Source organism: Ischnura elegans, chromosome 6, assembly GCF_921293095.1.
Source record: "Ischnura elegans chromosome 6, ioIscEleg1.1, whole genome shotgun sequence".
In the NCBI taxonomy this organism is placed as follows: Eukaryota; Metazoa; Arthropoda; class Insecta; order Odonata; family Coenagrionidae; genus Ischnura; species Ischnura elegans.
In genome coordinates this window covers 120651278-120671464 of record NC_060251.1, presented here as the reverse complement: position 1 = coordinate 120671464, position 20187 = coordinate 120651278, and the positions used below count along the sequence as shown (strand labels likewise).

General features: G+C 38.8%; 1 protein-coding gene across 3 annotated transcripts in view; it reads right to left on the bottom strand.

Annotated features, from left to right (window-relative positions):
* The window catches only part of LOC124161607 (farnesol dehydrogenase-like), a 75912-nt gene that overhangs the window by 26155 nt on the left and 29570 nt on the right, over window positions 1-20187 (bottom strand). For 2 of the 3 annotated variants that reach the window (XM_046537996.1, XM_046537995.1), the window contains exon 2: window positions 183-369. In XM_046537996.1, the coding sequence (XP_046393952.1) occupies window positions 183-314 (132 nt within the window). In that variant the 5' untranslated portion in view covers window positions 315-369. Of the gene's footprint in view, window positions 1-182; window positions 370-11461; window positions 11518-20187 lie in introns of all 3 variants that reach the window. The other variant, XM_046537997.1, reaches the window with a different exon arrangement.

The following is a 20187-nucleotide window of genomic DNA, read 5'->3' as shown; positions in this document are numbered from 1 at the left end:
CCCATTTGCACAACCGCCCCCTCTTGTCGGATATTATGCAGGTATGCCGTGTTTCAAAAGTGCGCAAAGCCGTTGAGGTCCTGTTCGGACCTCAGAGTAGTTTCGGACTGTATTCATCTGAGATCGGTAGCGCAGCACTAAGTAGATTTTGATGAGTGGCTGGGGATAGTAAAATACGTTACCTCGACCAATTCCGCCCTTCGTGCCACTCCGACCACCGTCATTCCTCGCTCCGCCAGCTCCTGGGCGATGTTCTGCCCGATGCCAGACGAGGCTCCCGTCACCACCGCCACTTTGCCCACCCACCGATCCATGGCTGCGTCAACCAAGGTCACCGCTCGCTCGCTATCCCTTAATAGTGGGTGGTCTCTGGAATGGGAGATAGAACGCTATGAAACGGGACGGGGAATAGACATTGTGTTTTTATTAGGCTTGGGGGAGTTTAAAAGTGCGAGGGAATCTACGAATACACGCTCATGTCGGCGTCAACATGATTCGCCGCGGTTCTTTCTGTGTGTACATCCAGGTAACCATGATGACTTCAAGAGTATATTATGGGAGATAGAAGGCTATGAAACGGGATGGGGTTTTTATGGGAATTTTCTAAATCCATGGAATAATCAAAGCTTTGTATTTTAATAGAAAATGATATTGCCTCGCGCATCGCATTCCTCCGCTCTACGGCATATAGTCTTTTTATTGTAAGGAAGGTGCATTTCTAATTTCAACGGGCAACTTCCCCCTCACCCAGTCTCCCTCGTTTACCCCCTCCACCTCCGCCTTTCTATCCCGCGTTGCACATTGGGAGCGCAAGGTGGCTCGTGTGTGGACGTCAGTTGGCCGAGTCTATTTTGGAGAAGTTTACTCAGTGGACCGTACTTGGGACAGATTTTAACATAATTTTAAAAACCCTACGAAGTAACCACAAACCGTAAATGTTAACCAATACTCCGAAAAGTCCTTGCTCTTTGAAAATAAGGAATTGTAAACCCGCCATTCTTTTTTTTTTATTTTTTTTGTGTTGCCCCTCGTTAGGGGTGCCTCCCCTAACTTGGAGCATCTTTGCTTTCTTATGCCGGTAGGTTTTTATTTACATGATGAGAGCGAATGATACCGAAAGTGAAACATAATCGGCTGGGTGCTCTATAGCATTACCAGCATCTTCCTTTTCGTATATACTTTAACTTTTCAATTAAAAATCATTCCACAACACGCTCAACCAATGCAAGCTTCTCCAGGACTCCGCCACAAATATTTCTTATATGTTTCCCACGATAGGCTTGAAGTTATCGTAACTCCCAGATATTTCACTTCAGTGGCGCAGCGAGGGTGGGGTTTCAGGGGATAAACCCCCCCCCCCCAGAGCTTAGAGAAATTTTTAAATCTAATCCATTTTACTTAATTGGATTGATATTACTGATAGAATGGTGTAAGGATGAATAAAATATCCCTCTGAAAGCCGTATAACTCACCATTTTGAACCGTTTATCTTAAAATTCCTCAAGTTATTAATCTCGCACATACCGCTTATCCTGATGGGTATATCATACCCCCACACACCCCTGTATTAGTTGCACCCAAACCCCTCCTCCCCCAGCCTTAATTCCTAGCTGCGCCCCTGTTTCACTTCACCCGTCTCATCTATGCTAACACAATCCACACCATAAGATAACATCGGCCCGCTCATCAGAGGAACTTATCAATGATCAAAACCGGCTTTTACGGTGAGAAAACCATCTTTTATGCGCAGAAATGTAAATTTTCATTGCAGAAAAAATATATCGTATTTGAGAAATATTTGCGTTGTCATCGCCTCGAATGCAGCAAAATTCATCCCGCGCGTGCTGCTAGGAAGGTGTTCATCATTGATCATATAAATCGTAAGATGGTAGAGGGTAAAAAAGGATGCGTAGTGAGACGACTTGTCCCTTATTTGGCGCCTCGTCCATTTGGTCACACTCATAATTAATGTTGCCGCGAGACTCGAGAATTTTTCGTCTCGAAAACGAGACGAGACTCGAGACGAGATCCTTGGTTAGAATTCGAGACGAGACCATTTTTTGACGAGACGAAATGATACCACTTCCACGAAATTCTCTAAAGACTCGACATACAGATGTATGTTTTGCATTGGTATTTATATAGCTTCATCCCTAAAACTATGTCCTTCTGTTGAGATGAAGTAAATACCTACTACTTTTTTCTTAAGTATTACATGTAAAACTTCTAGACAAATAATCTAACTATAAAAAAAGAATTTTTGCCGTAAAGTCAAATTCTGAATGCAAGGGCGTGACTTCTGAGCCATGTTAGGGAGTGTTAATGGCTGACTACTTTTCCTTGTTTCCTGCGATAATAACCTTGGAAATTTATCCTGCAAAAACTGAATTATTTTCTAAAAAGGAAACTTTTAGTGCTTAGTCCTCTTACTCGCTTACGACAAAAATATCTTGGATAATACTCGCATGTGTGTAAAGTATCGCTCAGCGGCACTTTCAATCCTTCTTATAGTTTGCTTGGTAGGGGAAAATGACGGTCCATTTCGAATTGCACAGAGCACATTGCCTCGGCAGAAAGACGCATGATAATTGAAATAACTATGTACCTCTTCCTGTATGATATATCTGACGAGGTTTGTGAGGATATTTAGCATAATGTTACCTACTAAATAGGGTTGTTCACCAATTTTTTTGCTGTCTTAAATGAAAGTGCTCAACCGGCGGCAGTTTCAGCGCTTTTCTATTCAAAAATTTAACCCTAAAAAGGCTAAGCGAAAAGTGTGGAATACGAGGACCTGCTCAAACGCTCCGAAAGCGCACGATGGTTGCCGAAGGCATGCTGACGTCACACACAGCGAGCCTCTCGCGGAACCCGTCAACCCCGTCAACAAAATTCTGCGTCAGAGAAGAAACAGCGGGGGTGAAAATGGAGGAAATTAGGAATAAAGCGCATATATATTGCTTTCTACCGCTTTGTAAATGGACCAAAACGAGAAATCCGGGAAAACTTTTTAATGCTGTGCCCCTTAATTCTCGTATGCGAAGGAAATGGTTTACTGCAGTAAGGCGAGATGACCAGCAGAAAGACATCGTATTATTGCTGTGAATATCATTTTAATGCTAGTGTTAAATGTATACTAAATGCCATTGTTACATATAGAAATTATAACGTCAGTTAACGTGATATACTGTTCTACTTGTGGTCTTCCTAAATAAGTCGAGCGGATTTCGATCGAAAACAATTTTTATTGAAGTTATTTGAAGGGAAATTTAAAAGATTAAGATTAATGTTTATGCTACTATTCAATGATCACCGAAGTCAATTGATGCCAATTTAGTCTTAGATTTAGTACACCAGAGGTTGCCTTACAGGCGCAAAACATAATGTTTATTGATGAAATATTACTGAGCACATTCTCAGCTGGCAGTTTTGGAGTTGGTGGAAACAATAATATAATTGACTTAATAACGTAGTTACCACAAGGGGTACTTAGGAATACCTTAAGATCCAATGTACGTCATTGATTTGCTCTCTGGAATATTGCCACCAGAGACATTTTCATCTCCATCATCAAAATTAAATCAAATTGCAGCTTGGAGAGATTAGGAGGCCAATTCAAAATCAGTAAGACAAGAGTTTCTTCTACTATCCACACAACTTTATCTCTTATTTCAAATTGCTTTAAAAATTTAATATTTTTTCCGAAGCAAAAAAAATTGATCTACCTTTGTCTTTTCAAGCCAATTACAGCAATGTACAGTATATAATTGAATGCTTTGAAATTCAAATGCCCTCTGATCCAATAAAACAAGCTTTGACATGGAGTGAGTATAAAAAATGTAATGCCATCAAATATTTAGTACCTTTTGAACAAAATGAATTTGTAAATTTTGTAAAAAAACTGATGAATCATATACAAACTGATGAATTTGTAAACAAACTGATGAATCGCCGTATTCTTCTCCAGTAGCGCTGAAATAGTTTTCAACCCTTAGACCCATAGCACACGCCAATTTTGGACGGCCGTCCACATTCCAATAGTGAACAGTGGAAGGGCATGGAAGCTTATCTTTCGACCTGTAAAAATCCGGCTTGTGTGCAAGCAGCGCTTCACCGGTAAAATATCGGCCGGTATTTTACCGGCCGTCCAAAATCGGTGCGTGTGCGACGGGCCTTACTGTAACATTCACAAGAATAAATATTGACAAGAATTCGCAGTTCTATGTTATGATGCAGACGAATCTGAGACGAACAAAAGTGATTATTTTACGATATTAGTTCCCTTCAGTCACCATAGTTTGTATAGGATAGAAATTATCAAAAGCCTTTAAAACAAAAAAAAACCGCCATGTGTGACAGGGATTGTAAATATAATATGAAATATGTACACCACGAGAACTATTTCAGCGTTTACCAGGGGATAATTCGAATAAAAATGGAAGCCAAGGCAGAGTAAATCGTGACAAAATTAAGCATTTGATGTAAAATATACTCATAAGTACGATTAACATATTTTAGTGTTATCATAGTTAATATACATTAACTCTTGCCGTGCCCGCTTGACTCCTTGAATTTCCGGAGCGCTAAAAAAGTCATTATTAGACTTATATTCTGCGTATTTAGATTTTTTTCTTGCTAATACCTCTATTTATTAATGATGAAAAATGAACATCAGAGCACTCATATTAGGTACAGTATTAGAATTAGCCCTCACAAAAACCGCTATCCGAAGGCCGCTATCCGCTCACCACGGCATCCACAAATTCAAGCACGGCTCGGACAACGGCGTTCACCGAAAGCGTGCAGTCAGCGAAGTAGCTGTGTGTGACGTCAGAGCCATTCGATCCTGACTTCCCGCCGAAACTGGCCGTTTCAAAGGCGCACAAATTTCATCTACTAAAATGGGTAATTTCGTTTGAGGTTAACACCCCTATTTTGTTGAGGATGTTACTATTAAAAATAAAACTACAATTGGCTTTCCTTTGACTTGTTTTGCTAGCCAAAAGTCCATTTTGTCAAAAAGTCCATATTGAATCATCTGATCGGCATTTATTCATGCAGTCCATTCTTAAATGGGCCAGAAACATCTAGAAAAAAACTATTTGCAGATTTGTGCGAAATTTCTGAGAGGAAAAATCATTTGCCCCAAACGGGATTTGAACCCAGATCCCTTGATTTGCGGCCAGGTTACTAATTACTCTGGTTTTTGAAGAAATGTTTATTTCTTTCCAATAAAATATTCATAGTAATTTTATGCCTTCAGATTATTTTAAATGTTTGGATGATATTCCGTTTCAAACCAGCGAGTTGACGAATTTAGTCCTAAAAATCAACTTCTTTCTTCAACTGTAGTACTGTCTTGAAAACTGCTGCCCATTCTGCTTTTAAGACGTCAAGATGGGTCAGCTACTTTAGCTTACGGAACGAGATACATAAAACAATAAATATTTATTAAAATTGCTTGAAGAATTATCATAGAGTAGCGCATCATAAATATTATGGAAACTTCGGAAGGAGGACGAGAAAATAGTGGAGGCATTCCAGATGCGGATGTGGCGAATAATGGAGAAGGTAAAGTGGACGGAGAGGAGGAGAAACAATGATGTGCTGGACATGGTGGGTGCGGCGAGGCAGATTGTAGATGAGATACGGACGAGACAGAAGGTATGGATGGGGCGAGTACTAGTAGAATAATTCGGATCGAACTGGGCCAATTTCTCGGAAAAGTCATTACCAATTGAAATATAACACAATGGAAATTCAAAAGAACGCAGTGACCACGCAACCGTCGACATCGACCCAAGTCACGTATTGGCCTCCACTCAACTTGGCAACTCACCTGATAGTATTCCTATTGTTTCCAAGTCTCGTATTCACCCCAACCCCACTTGCCAACCACAGCTTCTCTCTGTCATTATTATCTTACTCCTCATTAGTATACAAGTAGTATATAAGCATCTACATCAAAAACGAGCATCATTATGCGATTGATAAATATGAGCGTTGCATTATAGAGAGAACCCGAATCTCGCCCGGAGTACACCAATCTCCTGGTGGAGAAGCAGCAACTTCCGAGCACATAAATCGTCTACATCCCTCATCGAAGCACAGATTTTGTGCTTTCGGTGATCTTTAATTCAGTTTACTACTGAGTATTCTGGCACCAGAGAAAGACGTTTGAGGTGATTACGGATTTACCGATCCTAGCACATGACGTCACAACATCATCTACCTCAAATATCTTCCACATTTGAATAGATGAATTTTTGCTTTAAACGGCATAGCTGTAAGCATTTTATTATCCTTCGAATACAACCATCAAATATCCTTATACTCATTCATGGTCCATGGTAAGGGTACAAGGGTATCTTATTTTCAGAGTAAGCGTTTTGTCAGTTATTAAAAAAATGTTCCTCCTGCAACGTTATACGCGAATCACTGACTATTATTTATGAATTCAACCCGTATGTCTCTAAAAGTGAATGCCGAATCTGGTACACGATGTACAGCATCATCTAACTTAAATACCTTCCACATTTCAATAGATAAATGTATGCTTTAAACGGCATGGTTGTTAGCATTTTATTACCTCTCGGATGAAAGAATTAAATTTTCTCAGACCCTTGCGAGTCCATTGCCAGGGTGCAAAGGTATTTGACGATATGTCGTTTTGACGTCTATTACAGAAAATGCTCATCCTTAAAGCTAATAAGCGAAACCATACTTTGTGTTACACTCATGTTTAGTGTTGCCGCGAGACTCGAGACTTTCTCGTCTCGTCTCGAGTCTCGTCTCGTTTTCGAGACGAGACTCGAGACGAGACCGTAGGGTAGAATTCGAGACGAGACTCGAGACGAGACCACCTTTTGACGAGACGAGACGATACCACTTCCACGAGACTCGCGAAAGTCTCGAAATTTAGATGGACGTCCTCAATTGATATTTGGTATAGTTTTATGCCTAGAGGTTTATAGGTTTATGCTTAAAACTATATCCTTCAGTTAGGATGAAACACATTTTACGTTTTTCTTAAGCATTATATTTTAAATACAGCTGAATAATAACTTTTCGATACATGATCAAATTATAAACTAGAATATTTGCTGAAAAACCAATTTCTGAATGCATGAGCGACACTTATGGAGCCAAGTAAGGGAGTGTTAATGGCTGACTACTTTTTCTTGTTTCCCAGGATAATTAATTTGGAAAATTGGAGCCTTATTTTAATATAAAAAAGTTCTGGCTAAACTTTCGAGAGCCACAGCATTGTGTTACAAAAATGTGTTACGTTGGGTGGTCAGCCCCTCGCTCGGTTTCTTTTGCTTTGGGCATTTCCTGCATTTATTTTCTCTTGATTTCTTCAGGGTTCCAAGGTCTTTCTTCATTCTGCACTAGTGAAAGCATCGAAGTATCGTAAACAAAAGACTGCATTATACAAATATAAAATTAGGACGCATGACGAGACTTATTCCGCGTCGGTAAGCAATACTGCACAACATAATAGATCGTTACGAGAACGCCAGAAATCGTGTATGACTTTCGTAAATTGCTGTTTCCTTTTTCTTTCTACCGTTTTTTTAGCAATCCATCACAAAATTCACGTTTATATTACTTCAGTAATACATATTCCCGCGCCCTTCATTTCTAAATTTTTCCTAAGATGGCAACGACAATATAATTTTTATTGCAGCTGAGAGGAATCCTAAATTACCTCTATTTCGATCGCTTCAACTCCATTGGTGAAAGGTTTTCACACGCCGTGCTAACTCCAAGTTATGCATTAAGTAAGAAAAATGTATTAAAATTATAAAATTTTTACAATTAGTGAATTTCATGAGAGACATGAACGTGTTTATAATTATATTCATTAAAATTCATATATAGTTATTCAAGCTGAACTCCTCTGAGATCCTGCCAACTTCATTTTTTTCTTAACTATGAAGTATGTGGTGCTTTCATCGGCACTAAAATCTCAGTAAGCTGAAGAGTCATGGTATCCTCAATTTTTTATCTCACTCATTTGAAGATACTCGGAGAAAATGATAGTCGTGCCTCAGCATTTTATCTTTTCTGGGAGAAAAAATTCGAATCAGTTCATAATTCGTAGAGGGTATTTCGAGGTGGTATTAGTATCTTCGTGTATTGCTATCTCATTACCCTATTGGAGTCCCATCTCTAAGGCCATGTCCGGAAACATTTGATCCGCATGTAATTGCAAAACAATGTGGCTAGCGCGGCTGTTAGCTAATAATTATTTCAATATATTGCATATTTCAAGAACTTATGGAGAGACATACAATTTTAATAAATTTTTAAAATTGGCTGTGGAAAATTGTGTCGTACACAGTTATGCCACACTTGCCGGGAAAAGCCTGTGGCGGGGGGCAGGAGGCTGCTGTTGGCCGCACCGCGATGTACAGGGATAAATATAGTATCAATTATAAATGAAAATATTCGAATTAAATATGACTTGCAAAGTAATTTTACGAGAATTTCAGCCAAAAAACCTTTTTCAAAATTATTACGTGTTTTGACTATGGCTACATGCTTGACTGTTTATCACTATGGCCATAAAAGATTTTTTTAGCCACAGAAGGCAAGAAAATCAATGTTATTGAACCGTACAATGTATATATTTTTCTAACCTAAATAGAAATGTGACCTACACATCTAATTTTATTCGATCGCAGTATTTTAGGCATAACTAATTCCGATTCTATAAATGTAAAAACTACTATGTCTTTACATGAGACAAGTGTAAAAATATTTTTACACACATAAATACAGCAGAAATTAAAATGACAAAAGCTTTCTCGGGCACCAGGTGAGTGGTTGTTGTATAAGTAGCCAAAGTTTGTGTCGGATTGACACCGTCGGGTGTTTGAATAAGAGGACGTTCTGCTGACAGTGTCTTTTTCTTGTCTGAGAGATCTTCAAATTTATCATTCGCTAGGAAAACAACAAAAATTAAAACGTATGCCCCGAAATCTTTTGTATAACGTTGCCTTTGACAACTACATCGCTATCACCGTTCAACAATTCGATAATCGAGCCTCTGATGAAGTTTTCCGTTGGGTTTTCGTATAAATACCTGTGAATGACTTTTTCAGCGTAATTGTCCTGTATAATAATCTAATTTTCGGAAACACCGGATAATTTTAATAGATTAATACGAACGTTTATTTTCAACTTATTAACAAATTTTATAAATTATGAATGTACCAGTATACCGGTATTTTTTCGCCGGTACAAACGAGGGAGTACTATTATTGCTATTTAACCCCTCAAGTGTGACTTTAAATTCCCGTGGTCGTTCCCTTGCGTGGTCGTTCCTATGCGTGAAAGACACACTGTATGAGTTTGAAAGTTTCATTAGGTATTCCTATCTCTTAATCTTCCATATATGTACTTTCAGTGAGTATATATGTGAGACATATCTGCCTGATTTCGTTCTGTGCCTCTTAATTGCCTCTGTTTGTGTGGTCGACTTTTTTTAGAATATTCTTTCCAGCTGATGCCAGGATGCTCCCTCTAGGAGCGGCGACTGGTGGACGCCCATGGAAGATAGTCTACCACTTACGCTCCGATTTATGTGCTTTCTTAGCGATTGTATGTTCAATGTGGGGACGCTGAATGCCTTCCTCTGTGGTTCATTATCATCTCATCTTCTGTCTCATCTTTTCCTTTCTCTTTCATCGTGGCAATGATAGTGAAGGCTTGGACCGTCCAGGCATTGTTACTCAATAGTTTTCGGAACCTCGGAGACCTGCCAGCATCTGGTATCTTACTTATGACGTTGGAAGCTGAGGGTTGGAGTTTTTTTCGCGCTTGCGTTTGCTTTGGTGATTTTATTTTTTTCGGCCTTGGGCCCCTTCCGTATCTGAACCCCTTCTTAGTTGACCATGCCTTCTAGCTCTCGTGAGTGGTCCGATCACAGTGTGCTTGACTTTCTGGAATAAAAGAGTGCAGAATGTTCTGATACGATTTCGTAAATTACAATTGGATACTCCCTTGAGTCCAGGTTCGAAGATTTATAGCATCTAATTTTTCCGTGAATTTTCAAGAAAATAATTGGGAAGAGATCGGCCGTGAAGACGCGCCTCTAACCTTTGCGTGTGATTTAGCTGAAAAGAAATATCGCCTATTCGTGTAAAAAGGATACTTGGAATTGGAGTTATTTTTCGATGATGAAATAATTACAATTATAGTGACTGAGACAAACCGCTACGTGGCATAGTTTATTTAAAATTTACTAAGAAAATTCCAAAAAAAATGCGCTTTCAGTATAACCTTTCGCCCATTAGTGAATATTTGAATCTTAGTGAACAAAATTATAGCAGGACAGAATTCAGAACAGCACAAAGGACGGTTCTCGGATACCGATACGGAAAGTGCTCGATCAACCAGACGGCATATTTTGTTCAACAAAACCCATAAATTGAAACATATAGGGTTGAAAGAAGAAAGTGTGCAGTGAGTGAGATAAACATAAAGAGATACGAGACAAGATACAGATGTAAAACTGCCCAGGAACCTGTGTTTTGAGAAACCCCACAGACTTTTGAACTACTAGACACGGCATACAGGGGGCAGGCAAAAGTAAACGGCGCTGAAAATTGTAAGTACGTATTAATAATAATCAAGTTCAAACAATGTTTAAGATAATACAATTTTTTGAATTTTTTTCGGTGATCGATTAGGATTATGTCTACATTCCATTTTTAGACATTTTTCGTTTTATATTATTATTTTATTCATTGATTATCAATAAAATCAATGATTTTAGCACCAGTTTGATGCAATTGGTGTCCGGATAAATATATGCTTGCAATTTATATTAATGGCTCTCCTATTTTTAAGACTATCGATTAAGCGATTCAGCACGCTTACGCATGGAAACGACGCTAAATTTACTGTGGGGGAAACGAGACGAGACGAGAGTCTCGTCCGAGACTCGAGACCGAGACGAGACTGGGGTTCACGAGACGAGACTCGAGACGATACCAGAGGTCAGGAAACGAGACTGAGACGAGACTGGCGAAAGTCTCGTCTCGTCTCGTCTCGCGGCAACACTACTCATGTTCTCTAACATTAATACTAAATTCTAATATTCCAAATTACTGTTGAATTTTTTTTGTTTTTAAAAATCGAAAGATCATCTCCATCCTCCTAATGCAATTTCTAACATAATTCATGGTCATTGATCTGAATAAATAAATGAAAAAAGATATAATACATTTTTTTATTCTATTTGTAATGTTTTGTATTAATTTACATGCATAAAACTTTTCATCCCCGTTTAAATTGTTTTAACATACTCCCCCTTCAGTGATCATGAACATCCGCGGATAGTCCATTTTTTCTCTCTCCCCCATCATAAGTAATTGGGGTCAACAACCCCTCCCCGTATCGGGTACTAATCCTCTCCATCCCATACTTCACCCCCTCCTTCAACTCATACTTCTTGAGGAAGGTGAACTCCTCCAGTACATCTTGGAATCTTCTCCTCAGTAATCGCTGCCAGAATAAATGGACAGACAAAATATCAGATGTTTGATAAATTAGATACATTATCATACATTTCATAACGAAAAAGAAAATAAACCCTTTCAAATGAGTAGGAGGAGCTTGCAGTGGTGGTGATGGTATGAGGTGGTGGTCATGTAAGAGGGTCGTGGTAGTGGGGGGTGATTTCCAACCTTCCAAAACAGAAGGAAGAGAATAAATTAACATCATAATGAACAATGGCATTTAATAACTCCGATTCTTTCTTCCATTATCTGTATTATTTTTTGTTGAAGAAGCAGATCTAATTAATTATTTCATTGATTATTATAGCAATAAATTATAGTGATCTTCCTCTTAACCCGTAAAATTCCGTATATTTCACTCATAATCAACGTGAAATTGAATCTCAATGTTTACAACACTCGTAAATAACATGTTATTCCACCCATTTCCGCGAAACATCACATGGAAACGGTAAAACACATTAAATTTTTGATTTTAGGTATTCTAGTTGACATTTTTTTATATTTCCTTTTCTTTTCATAGTTCTGCAACTTTTCCCAATGACGGATTTAGGGGGAAGGGGGGTATCACAGGGGTCATGACTCCGTAACTATATAACCAGTTGTGCCTTTAGCTGTGGAAATACAAGTGTCTTTTATATTGGATGAGGATTATTATTGAAAAATATATAAAATTGGACGAACCATTGCCTCACAATATTGCTTCAAACTCGGGTGCTTATACTTATGACGTGGAAAGTCAATGAAGATGACAAATATGCATCGAAAAGTTGGAAAAATGTTAAAAACCTATTGACCAAACCTCAAAATAAACCAGAAGCATTACTAATAACTAGAGATACGTGTAAATAGCACTTTCATTTTAATTTTATAGCACTTTAAATTACAGTTTATAGCATTTTGTAGCGTCTTTCTTTTCTTTTTTCATTATGCATTATTGGTAGATGACGACAAAGTGCGGTGAAACACAGTTATTTGAAAAAAGACGGAATAGTTTTAATAATCATGTAGTGGAAAAAAAATTAATTAAGGGATAAGATACATACTAAACTAACTCACCCCGACCATTCGTACCACCTGATAATCAATGAATGGTTTCGCAACACCATTTACAAATCAAGAGCGGTTGTACTGATTTTAATAATTTTTGACTTATTATCATAAAATAAGTAAAAAATGTACGCTCAACAAAACTACAAAATAAGTATTACAATGGCTTGTTAGAAAGACATTTTCTTTATTCTATATACGTTGGGAGACTTAACTTGCCCGTTCTTGGGACAAGCTTACGCAACGCTAGATCGATGCTTGACTGACGCTAAATAAATCTCGTAAATAGCCTCTTAACACTTTGCGTGCCATGGACGCAATATTACGTCCTGCTAATCCTTCTGAGGATTGCCATGGACGTAATATTACGTTTATCTATTTTATTGATTTTGTTTGCGTGAAGGTGTTATATTTGGCCCGTGGTACCATTCCAGTTTACTGCTTAATGGTTCTGTTATTTCAAAAAACAACTGCTCGATGGAAAAAGAGTTCTTTTAATGTCTTGAGGACAAAAAGTCCTCTGCAGTTATTGGCACCCTTATCTCAGCCTACTTTGTGAGAAAATTCTTTGGAGGAAAGAACCGTTCGTTGAGGGTGCAGTGACCCTTTTTGTCGTCCGGGATTTTGAATGATTTGTTTGGAACAATGCTTTTGTATGATTTCCTTGGTTTAAAGTAGTTCAATTTGAGCGTAATAAAAAATATCTTGCTATCAGTTTGCAAGTTTGCCTTTTTGATGGTAAAATTCGTAAATTTAGTGAAGAGTGCTGTCGATGTCGACGGTTGCGTGGTCACTGCGTTCTTTTGAATTTCCATTGTGTTATATTTCAATTGGTAATAACTTTTCCGAGAAATTGGCCCAGTTCGATCCGAATTATTCTACTAGTACTTAGCGGGGAGGGATGTTGAAAACAAGGCTAGAGGGTAGAATCAGGGTTGCCGACTTACAAAAAATATTGGGGGGGCCCAAACCGGGGATCTTGCCCCGAGAAGTTTTATAAGTAGTGAGTTTAAAGTTTTTTAAGCATTTTAGAGGAGTCATATGATCAACATTATAACTCTGATAACTCGAATCTCGATATCGGGACACTCCGGGGAAAATCGACAAGCCTGACACATTTTTTCCTCACACCCATAACGAATTTTTGAGGGGGCTCGGGCACGCTCGGGCCCCCTCAGGCCCAGTGGAGTCGGCGCCACTGGGTAGAACGTTAGGTAAACGAGGGATAGGAAGGAAAAGAAATAGAAATTTTAGATAGAATGAAAGGGAATAGGCCTTATTGTGAATTGAAGAGGGAAGTGGTTGATGGGGAGGGAGGATCCCAGAATTCTTCTAAAGTACTCCAGGGAGACCTACCTTAATCGATAGAGTACTTAATTAATAAGCACATTTTATTAAGCAAGTTTGCAAAAATTTTCAACGATACTGATCATGTGTTATGAAAATTATGAACAATTGAATGATAGCATGCTAAAAAGGCGAAGTCATCTAAATCTCATCCGGCCGCTGGGATAGGATTTAATTAAATGCCCGCTGCGCTTGAGGGGTTAACATTATTTTTACGTTAATTTTTTTAAGCCTTCTGTGGATTTCCGAGCTTCGGGGGCCCCCACAACGCTCATGAAGATCATGAAGCGGCCGCCTTGCTCCGAGGCGCTGATGGCGTCTCTTCTCTCTCTTTCCTGTCCCACGCTTAGGCCGAATTCGACGACGAAATCGTGTGAATATCCCTCGTGAGATGAGACCACGGTGGCGACCGCAAGTGTGACCTTGTATATATCAGTACATATTGGGGACAACTACGGATCATTTGACATGCCATTTTTTCCCCTCGCCCACTCTTCCCACAATCTCAGGTCCGTAGCGAAACCCTATATCCCCGCAGGTAGTGGATACCGTAATTCATTCATCCAGAAAAAATATCAGATAATTTGTCTGGGTATAGTTACACATCTCACTTGTCTGATTTTTTGACTAAAGGGTATCTATTACCGTGGGAATCAACGCCAAGTAGTTCTCCCAGGACTGGAAGTAGGGCAGGAAGCGTTATTGTAGGGGGAAAGTTGCGCGCGCACAGCACAAATATTCTCTTTTTATCCCTCATCTAGATCGCGAAATCTTTTTGAATCCTTAGTAGTTCAGTGACTGTCAACGGTGAATGCTGGTTTGACAAGTGAGAGGGTTTCATGCTCAATTGAAGTATTAATGTGAAACGTATTTACAAAAGCGGTGCGCTGAAAAGAAAGCAGAAAAAAACTTTTCTGCTAATAATATGTCAAAAACGTCAGTGCTAGGCTGAACAAGAACAGTGGTTCCTGTATCGGTTTCTACACAATGAGAGTTTAGATACAGATTCAGGTACGTTGGCATATTCGTATTTTCATTTTTATGGTTTGATAATTACCGTCTTGTGACGCGCTTCGAGTCAACTTCCCTTGTGGTTCTTTCTTCTCTTAACAATGCGTTTATTTTTTAGTTCGTTTTGTATATGTATTTTAATTATTTGTGCGCTTAGTTTCTATTTTCAATAAGTATACGTAACGCAAACACAGGAAAGAAACGATCTGCTACTGCAAAATCTGCCGTGATACACCTGATACCAGAGGCGGATATAAGTATAAGACCAAAGGGGGGGGAGGGTCTGCCGAAGGGGTTTGCTGATATAGAATATTTGGGATTTTCAAGACTCAAAAACGGCGGATTTCGGCTAATTCTTTGACAAATATAGACTACTATGCACACGTAGGAAGCCGATTCATTAGTAAAAGTTTTATGGTGGTCATCTACTTCTGCGTACTACCCCGCAAGTTGCCTCATTAGGCGTGTGGCGGGGGATGTCAGGACACCCGCCGTATCCATTTATAAAGGAAATGTTCCAACGAAATTACACCGAGCCTTTATTAAAGTCCTTTGTCGTGCGGGGGAGGTAACGAATTCCCGCATCCACCCGTTCGCCTAAATATCTCTCTTATTTTATCGCTTTGGTCGTACCTGGAAATGTAGTGGGGCTCTAATATGATGATATCCGTGTCGCTCTTACAATTAAAGATATTCATACTCACTTTTTCAAGCAATCTAAGCCTAGCGCGCAGCATCCCGAGTCTCTAGCGGCTCCCAACTCAATTCGTTTAACATCCGTGTAACGCTTTCTTTACGCTAGCAGCAGTTTTTGACGAGTCCCGAATCTTGATAGTTTGGAGGGAATGAGGACTTCCAGAGGACGGAATCCACGGAGACCTCCGCCGTCTATTTTAAATCTATCTTGAAATAAAATGATCCGAAAAAGTTAGGAAATTGATCTCCTGAACTAATCTTGTGGATTTTCTGCGGGCGCGTTGCTTCCCGTTTCTTTTACGCATGCATGTTCTCCGGGTTGATATTGCAAACACTTACTCATTTGCTACGTGAAGGGAGCTCTCGGAAAGACTTTTGAATTCAAGTTCGGCATTGAGTCAAATATAATCAATATTTAAAGAAGGTCAATAGTGTAGAATTGACCTTAATTGCTATTGTTTTATTTCTTACCTTAAGTGTGTAGAAGTTGGTTGCATTTCTACAGTTATATTTATTTATATTGTGAGTATTTTTTGTGAGTCTCTGAACACATTATCACTTAGAAAGGAAAGCACAAAAAATAATTGAATTATTGATTGTATCCATTAATATTTGACAGTTACTGACAAAATACATTTTTGAAATACAGCTTCTCTAATTTAACACTTTCAATGCTGACCATGTAAAACTCAAAATCGACCCCCGGTGCGGCTGTCGTTTTTTAATGCAAAACGCATGCATGGGTGCCAAATGAGCTGGAAAAAATAATGAAAAAATTTTCTTGGCCCTAATTTGTTAGCTATGAATTTTTTTATTTATGACGTGATATCACGTCACCCGCACAGCGGGATATTAACGTAATGCGGGTTGCATACTGTCGGATTTTTCCCCGCGCCACCGTTTTCTTTCAATTTTTTTTCTGCGCTATGTATCCAAAAAAATACGGGGAAAATGAATTTGTTATGCTCTACTGGTATCGCCATTGGTATTTTGCCACTGCCATAGGGAAATTTTTGGCTTAGATGGATGTAATGCAAGTTATAAGTACAAGGAATCGCCGTGAACAGCTGTTTGATTGTGATGGTAATTCTGCGCAAGATATTTCGGCGTATTCCTTGTACTAGTAATCCTAAGTATCGGGGTAGGGTTTGATAATATTGAATAATTTCTACATTTTCTTCTGAAGCCACTATTCTCGTCACAAATTCCTTCACTCGTTTCATGTTTTCAGCTCCAATTCCTTTCTTCCCATACGACCACCCGTAAGCATCAGATATTTAACAAAAATGGTTTTCACATACCATTATGTATTCCCTTTTCTGCAGGTGCTTGAGATGGGTGGCACTCTGCTTTCGAGATTATTTTCCGACAGTGTATTAGGGTATTTCTTGATGTGCACCACTCCTGCCGGCTGTTCTAAGGTTGGAGGGGGTACGGAGATGAAGCGAGGGGTGATAGTAAGATTTAGTCGGTCCACTTGTGAGAACTAGGAATAACCTTTTTGGAAGTGCCATCGGCACATCAAAAAGATGGGGAAGGTATGGGGAAAGATTTTGCTGATATGTGTCCTTTTAAGGTCATTGGGGTATAGGCTCCGTTGCCAAAATAAAAATGGATGTGGAAACAGAAATAATCAACCCATAACTTCCTCATTACTCTCTTCTGAACTCAAGCCAATAACATATTTTTCAATATGATGTTACCGAGTTAGAAATTAATGCATAAAAACTGGAACTAATAGTATTTGCAAGCAAACATCTTACAAGTAATCTTCATTTAGGCCACGTATCGCGGTTCTTACTACGAATATTCTGCGAAAATCTGAAAATGATGTAAATTTTTACCGCAATAATATTTTTTCATTTGGTGCGTAATAATATCAATTCGAGTAAACCATTCTATAATACGTATTGCTAGGAATAGATTTGCAGCATTACTTACCCGATTACCGAAAGCAACGATACGTTTTCTTTCTAATTACACGAGGGAAAGACTAATTTCATCGTGCTAGGAAATCTCTAGTTACTTCTTATTTATGTAAGAGCCCTAGACTATTGAAAAAAGGAGCACATAACATGAAAAAAAATATTTTATTTACCCAAAACAAATTCAATACAATCGAAATGATGACCATTTTTAAATTATATATTATATACCACTACGTACAGTCATGTATGTTTTACCAATGTAGGAAATACCTCTCTCACAAATTTTATAACAATATATTTAACCTATAATACTATTGCAATATATGATACAAAAATATGTAATACTATTTATGCCTTCTTATGAAGGAAAGAAAAAAGCTCGGGACAGAGTAAAGGAGACCTAGCAGCCAATGTAGATATCTGCGGTCTCTTTCCTACGCCCAAGAGTGCTTGCACCGCAATAGTGCAATACTTACACCATCGATTTTTCTTTCTGCCACCTTCCTCTTGGATGAGTTAAGGGAAGTGAGATTGAGATATTGATGGTAAAAGTGGCTTTGGATAAGGAATGTGGGATGGAAGAATAAAGGATCTAATGACAGAAAGACGGAATTTATAAGGGAAATCTTTCCGGCGGGTTCACGATAAATGAAAAAGCGTGCATAGCTTTCGGGAAGGAATTATTAGGGAATCAATGGAGGAGTGAAATGAATCTAAAAGTGACGGATTTTTTAGAGGAAATACTCAGGCTCTGAATCGTTTGGGCCGGTATTCGCTGAAAAATGTAGGGCTTGAAGAATGCTAAAGAATCCATCACGACTCATGTATATCCGAAAGCAAAGCAGGACAAATAAGATAGCAATGCTCCATAAGTCGGATATATTGGTTATAGGAATACTTACCTTGTGAAATAATAGGCCTATGAAAGTAAAACTCTTCATAGGTCAATTGTTTCCAATTCCTAACCTATTCTTTCGAAGATTATGAGAAAGTATGTCTGTATACGAAAGAGGGTGTCTGGGAAAAGGAGACGCAAAAAACACTTGGGTCGTTGGAAGGGGGTGGAGTGGTGAGAGCTGGGTTTTCTATGAAAGTGATATTTTGAGGGGTCACTGAACTAAAGGTCCACCGCAAAGGACGGACGGTATTGTTAGAGGGTTCAGGAAAGAATAGGACAAAGGGGATGGGCCAGTGATTGACATAAAGGGATCTGGCGTAGAAGGAGGCAACGGAGTACCTGACTGTGAGGGTTCAACCTCCTCCCCACCCTCCTCCTCTCTAATTTCTAGCTCGGAGTCTTCAGAGAATGCCTAATCCCGCTCTCTTTCAGGAGCTCCCCCTTCTTCTTGTACATTCTTCTAGAGAAGGCAGAAAGCTAAGAAGGAAATGTTTGTGCCCTTGCGGAGGTTTCCTCCCTCGACGTCGATGGCTGCAGGTCCTGATGGAAGGTCGAAGACTGCTGATCATCTACAAAAGCTGATGAATAGAGAATTTCACCTCTTTCAGGCGGCATCGACTACCGGCCAGCATGAAAAATTTTCCGTTTTACTCCTCGCTTCCGTACCATCTGCAATAAATACATTGTATTTTTTTTTTAATTCCGATAAGTAACAGGATCAAAGTAAACACTCTCGGTGAAATAGGTCAAAGCTGAAATGCTACAAACAGCTTTACTAATGTAAAACTATGTTTAGGAGGTAAATATTCACAATAGCGAGACAAAGAATTGAAAGCACCCATAAGCCATTGATTTCACGGTTATCGAGAAAATAAAAGCATTTTTATAAAGTAACTCCTTAGCACTTTTTCGCCAATTGATGGGATAATGTGCAAACAGTTATTTGCAATTATAATAAGAATGTTTATAAGTGCATAATATACATATATCAACAATAAATATTATAAATAACTTACACTTTTTCCGTAAATAACTTCCTTCACTCTCGTAATATTGCCGCTTGTCGATCCCCTCCCTGCTTAGGAGTTGCACTGACAAACAAAGGAAGGGTGCAAAAGTTAGAGATATGTTACGTTGCATAAAAAAATGTAATGGCATTTTCAAATTTACATTAAAGTTTAACTAATCACAGTACTTCATGTATTAATTGAATAAAAGTTATTAACATCAGACAATAAAGGTTCGAAAAATGAAAGGCTCGCAAGAAGAAAAAAAGGAAGGATGGAAAAAATCTATATTCTCGCTAAACATTATTAAAACAGAATAAAAAATTAATAAACACACATAAGTAAGTTCCAGTTAGTAAATACTTATGATTTGTAAAATAAAACTCAAATAAAATTTGTCATACTCACGCATTAATGGAAATAAATAAAAATAAAAGCATAAAACATAGGGGAGAAAATGAATGGAAATTGGCTTACCTTAAGTTAAAAGAAAAAATTTCTCCCGATCCTCCCAGGAAAGGTTGCTTGAAACGGCGTTCACAAATGCACTGCTAAATCCCTGCTGAGCAACTTAGGGGGGCAAAATGTCATAATAGAACTGAACCGAGCTCTTACGGAGGGCCGGAACCCTCGGGGTACGCATGACGTGATATCACGTCATCAGCACCAGGGGATAGCGCACGATGACGTGATATCACGTCATGCCGCACTCAAGGTGT